The sequence below is a fragment of the Buteo buteo genome, chromosome 8, assembly GCF_964188355.1.
Source record: "Buteo buteo chromosome 8, bButBut1.hap1.1, whole genome shotgun sequence".
In the NCBI taxonomy this organism is placed as follows: domain Eukaryota; kingdom Metazoa; phylum Chordata; class Aves; order Accipitriformes; family Accipitridae; genus Buteo; species Buteo buteo.
Window position 1 is genome coordinate 17201448 of NC_134178.1, and position 4723 is coordinate 17206170.

The 4723-nt window shown below is 47.2% G+C and overlaps 1 protein-coding gene across 1 annotated transcript; it reads left to right on the top strand.

Annotated features, from left to right (window-relative positions):
• The first annotated feature begins 581 nt into the window (after nt 1–581).
• On the top strand, nt 582–4274 carry MIS18A (MIS18 kinetochore protein A). Its single transcript, XM_075034727.1, has 5 exons — nt 582–888; nt 978–1044; nt 1454–1576; nt 2561–2654; nt 3342–4274. Exons 1-5 carry the CDS (start codon nt 639–641, stop codon nt 3420–3422), a joined length of 615 nt encoding a protein of 204 aa, XP_074890828.1. The 5' UTR covers nt 582–638; the 3' UTR covers nt 3423–4274.
• The last annotated feature ends 449 nt before the right edge of the window (nt 4275–4723 follow it).

A 4723-nucleotide genomic window follows, 5' to 3' on the forward strand; every position in this document is an offset into this window, starting at 1 on the left:
CTAAGCAAACACCGGCCTACCCGCTTCACTGAGGTTCACGGAACCGAAATCGCTCACGCTAAACGTGAGACAGACCCTCCGCCCGCTTTCGACTGCACCCCAACAGCCCCCAGGGCACGTCGCAGCTGGGGAGGCCCGGGCTGCTCGTTCAGGCTCACGGAGGAAAGGCAGGCCCCAAGGCAGGCCTCCCGGGACACCGCCCGGGCAGGCAGCGCGGCGAGGCGGCCTTTAGAACCGGGAGCGAGGCACGCGATCGCAGCACAAAAAGCACCAGGCCGGTTAGAGGCAGCTTTCAACACACGCGTCGCCATCTTCCCTTCCCGTGCCTCCCCGCCACCACAGCACCCGAGCCCCCCAGCGGGCTCCCGCAGGCGCTGCCGAGGCCCACGGCACCGAGGCACGACCGGCCGCCCCCGCCGCGGCCGTTAACGGCTGGGGGGCGGGCCCTCCGCCTGCGCGGGGGGGAGGCGTGGCCGCGGGCGGGGCGGGGCGGGGCGGAGCGGCGCGTCCCCGCCCCGGCGGGCTGGGGAGGGGGCGTGGCGGGCGTGCGCGGGAGGGGGCGTGGCGTGCGCGGGGCAGTGCCGCTCTTGAAGCGGGCGGGCATCACCGCCGCTTCCGGCGCGGGAGGTTTGAAGGCGATGGCGGGCGCGCTCCACCTGCCGTCGGGCCTGGTGGCGGAGCTGGACTCCTCCCTGTCGCGGCTGGATGCGGGCGGCAGGCGGGTGCCGCCGCCGCCGCCGCTGCCTCCGGCGGAGCAGCGGCAGGGGGGCGCGGAGAACGCGGACCTGCTGCCCATGGTGTTCCTCTGCGCCGGCTGCAAGCGGCCGGTGGGCGACACGCTGAGCTGGGTGACCAACGACGAGGAGTCGGGCTGCATCCTGCTGCGCAGTGAGTCCTGCGCGCGCCAACGCCCCCCGCCCCGCCCCGCCGCGCGCGGCGGCCGTTGGTCACCTCCCTCCCTCCCCCCCTGTGCGCAGGTGCGGCCGCCAGCGTCTCGGTGGACGAGGAGCGGAAGCTCTCCAAGCTGCCCGGCGAGTGCGGATGGTGAGGCCCGGCCCCGGAGCCCCGCTGCTGCCCCGCCTTGGGCCCTTCCCTCCCGCTCCTGAGGGAGCCGAGGGGCCCCGGGGAAGGCGCTGAGGAAAAGCCTGATAAGCGGCCCGTCGGGTGCCGCCGGGGGGCGGGCCGGGGTGCCCGGTGTTCCCCCGGGGAGCCTGGGCCCGGAACACTTCTTTCGGGCCGTCTGGACAAAAGGCTCGTGTATGAGTCTTGCTGAGGGCAGCCGGCCACTGGGAACGCGGGCAGGAAGAGGAGGGCTCGTAATTACGTCATGTAAAGCAGGAGCGAATGCTCTGAAAAAATCATAATGGACGATTTATTTTTTTTTAAATAGGGGACGGGGAGAGGTGTTTCTTTTTCTTTGCTAGTGAATAAATGTTACGTATCTTACTTACAGCATCATTGAAACATTATTCTGCTCTGGCTGCTCAATGACACTTGGCAACATCTATAGATGCACCCCAAAGCATCTCGACTACAAGAGGGATTTGTTCTGTTTCAATGTTGACTCAATTGAAAGGTAAAGGCAGAATTTCTATTGGTAAGCCTGCCAGCTGAGCTTCACCCACCAAGCATCTTACTGAGGGATGCTCCTGTTAATATTTGTGGCGTGTCTAGAGGTAGCCGTTTCTGCTGCTTTGTTCCAGCGTGTTTTTTTGTACTACTGCTGTTAGCATCGTAGTGCTGAAGTGTGAGAAACATCATCTGTGTAATGTTGGGCAAATCCTGGAAAAACGAAAACACCGGGGCTGCCTTTTGTACAAGAAATTGCGTGCTACCCAGGAAAATAACACTAGGGACACAACACAGGAGGGCTCCTTCTCGTTTGATCAGAAAAGACTGCGTATGTGCTCTGCTTTAGACAACATAAAATGAGCCTGCAGTCATAGTCTCCACACCAGAGTGCTTTTATCCAAGCATTACTCTAGTAAACTGTGATAGGTTACCTTTATTTCTGTCTGGGCTAGTTTTAATGTTTCTGCTTTTTGTTAAGTTTCAGTTTATTTTGCTGTATCTATATGGATGTTCACCTTCCGGCTCTGGACAGTTTGGGGTTTTTTTTTTTTCCTCTCTGCAGCTATGATACTTTGCTTTTTCCATGGCAGTAAAATTATCTGAAGTACTAACATGGTAACAAAATGGCATTTTACTGTGTAGTAATAGTGATGGCTGGTTTTCCCAGCTAGTGCTACACTGTTCTCAATGTCTGCATAATTTTTCACCATATCCTGTAGCACCAGAATTCCTGACTGTCTCTTGAAGTTATAATTTTCGTAAAGCAGTGGTGTGTTGGTAGTTCTGCACTTAAAACTCTTCGTTCCACCATATAGTTTTTTTACAAGATTACCAAATAGATTTTTTTGTTGTTGTCACTGGAATCGTGCTTCTACTTTGTTAGTGTATTAATAATGATCTCATAATCATTGAGAATAATGGATGAGTCCTATACTTGTTTTCTTGCCTTCAGAGTGAAAAGTGTATGATCTAAACTGTAGTATATCAGTTACATTCTAGGATCCTCAGAAAAGCAAGCTCTTACTGATGAGGAACCTTTAACTCTTGAAAGTCGAGCTGTCTTGGAAGACGTGCTACAAAGGGTAAGATTTAGCCTTATATCATTCTTTGTTTAAATCACCTGTATGAAATCTTAATATCCTTATTTCATCCGGATCTATTCTGTGGGTTTTAACATATGCTGTAATACTTCATGCTATTAATATCTTGTGTTATGCAAGATTTCAGTAACTTTTCCTTCCATTTTAATGGTAATTAGCATTCTGTGTTTATCAAGCACAGCTTTAGATTCCTATCTATTTTTGTCAGTAATTAGAAATTTCGTATCTAACTAGTTCTGATTCACCTCTCCAGATTTTCACTTAACTTTGTTTTAGTCATGTCCCTTTTGTCTTTCATGTAAACTGACTTAATGCTTTTGCTGTAAATTTGTATTGAAATATTACATAATAAAGTTGACATTTTGCTTTACTGAAAACTTTTGATTGCAAGTAGGGAGAATTGGGAGCAAATAGTGTCATGAAGTCAGCTGATGGTTGTCTGGCAAAAGCTGAATGTGTGGATCTGACACCAAGGTTAGAGACAGTTACAGATTTGAGAAAGTGTAGAGAGCTAACATCAGAGTTGAGTGAACTTTCAAACTATGAAAGTAGCGGGGATAGAATCAAATAGGATTGATGCAAGATCAAATTTGAGCACTTGCAACATCTACACTTGCTCTTTGTATTGTCAAGTTCTGTTTATAACTGAGTGTCTTTCCCTGTTTACAGGCAGACACTGTATTAAAGGCTCTGGAAACAAGACTGACTGCTGTTGAATCAAGTATGGCTTCTCTTCACAATAAAGTCTGAAAGAAATTACATGCTGGAAGTTTTAACTGCAGACGAATGATGTGTGTGGCACTTGTCCTTGTAATCCTCTAAAATTTGTGGGAACGCTGCAAAAGCTATGCAAAGTGCTGAAAGACGTTGGTGGCTCATGGTGTGGTAGAAGAATACTGACTATGAGTCTTCACTGTAGACACAGAGTTCTCCTTTCTGTTAAAAGGATACCCCAGACAGAAATAAAACTTAAGTTTCTGTAGACTTTTGGTTTATGTATAAATATTTATTTTAATTTTTATCTCTAAAGCAAAGCATTTATCTCCTGACTTCCCTGCTATTCAGTATCTACTGAACTGGTTGTGCATCTCCTTCCTAAACCAATAAAAAAAAAAAATTTGTGATGTCTGAAGGAACAATGTCATTTTTCTTGTCTTCGCAGCCTTTGCTTGACCCCTGCTCAGAGATGGGAATGGCACAATAACTGTACGGCGTGGTTTGTTGGCTGTGGTTTGTTTTGTTTTGTTTGTTTTTTTTTTTGAAAGCTCAAGGCTACAATGCAATGTAAAAGAAGGCTTTAAAAACAGGTAAAATGGCTTTCCATGCAGTGTTGAAGATAATAGGTTTTACAGCTTCAAAGGAAGGAAAACAAACAAGGCTGGTAGCAGCACACCTTTAAGCAAAGCTTGGTATATATTTGCGCAATGCATTCAAAATGCTGATTAAGAACATTTGTCAGTATTTTGTTGTTTTAATGCAGATGTTATTTGTCTTTGATATGTGTATTTAACTGTCAGGGTTTCTTATATAGTGTGCATGTTCCAAGTAATTATTTTTTTCAATAAAAAAAAGCAAGCAGTTGTAGTCTAAAGGAAGAATAAATTTGAAAAGGATTTTTTTACCCAACGCTACTTTATTTTACTACTGCAAGTTTTTAAGCTTTTTCCAAAAACATAGAATGAATTTCCCACTGTTCTCCCCCATTGGTAGGCACTGCTTCTCTTCTAAAAGCTTGTCCCTCCACCTTTTCTCTATTTACTGCTTTGTTTTGAAGTAGTACTCCAGTTCAGCCTGTAGTGATGGGTCTTGTATTTCATGTTCAAGTAACTAAAACATTGTTACTTGCATACCTGCCAAAGGAATTGTTATAAGCACTAATCTTTACAATCAAATTACTCCAGTGTGATTTTTGAGGCAGTTTCTTCTCTAACAAGTGTTTGAATGCTTGGTAAGCAACATAATAGACTTCATCCTGGATGTCTGAAGAAAGCCATGAACTCTGCCCTTTAATTGAAGGTTAGTTGATGTTTTTCATTATATACAGAATATGT

What these genes read in the sequence shown, in the direction of transcription:
- MIS18A (XM_075034727.1), top strand. Translation starts at nt 639, where the DNA reads ATGGCGGGCGCGCTCCACCTGCCGTCGGGCCTGGTGGCGGAGCTGGAC. An exon ending in CTGCCCGGCGAGTGCGGATG is followed by an intron (nt 1,045 to 1,453) that starts GTGAGGCCCGGC and finishes TCTTACTTACAG; the next exon opens with CATCATTGAAACATTATTCT. An exon ending in AATGTTGACTCAATTGAAAG is followed by an intron (nt 1,577 to 2,560) that starts GTAAAGGCAGAA and finishes GTAGTATATCAG; the next exon opens with TTACATTCTAGGATCCTCAG.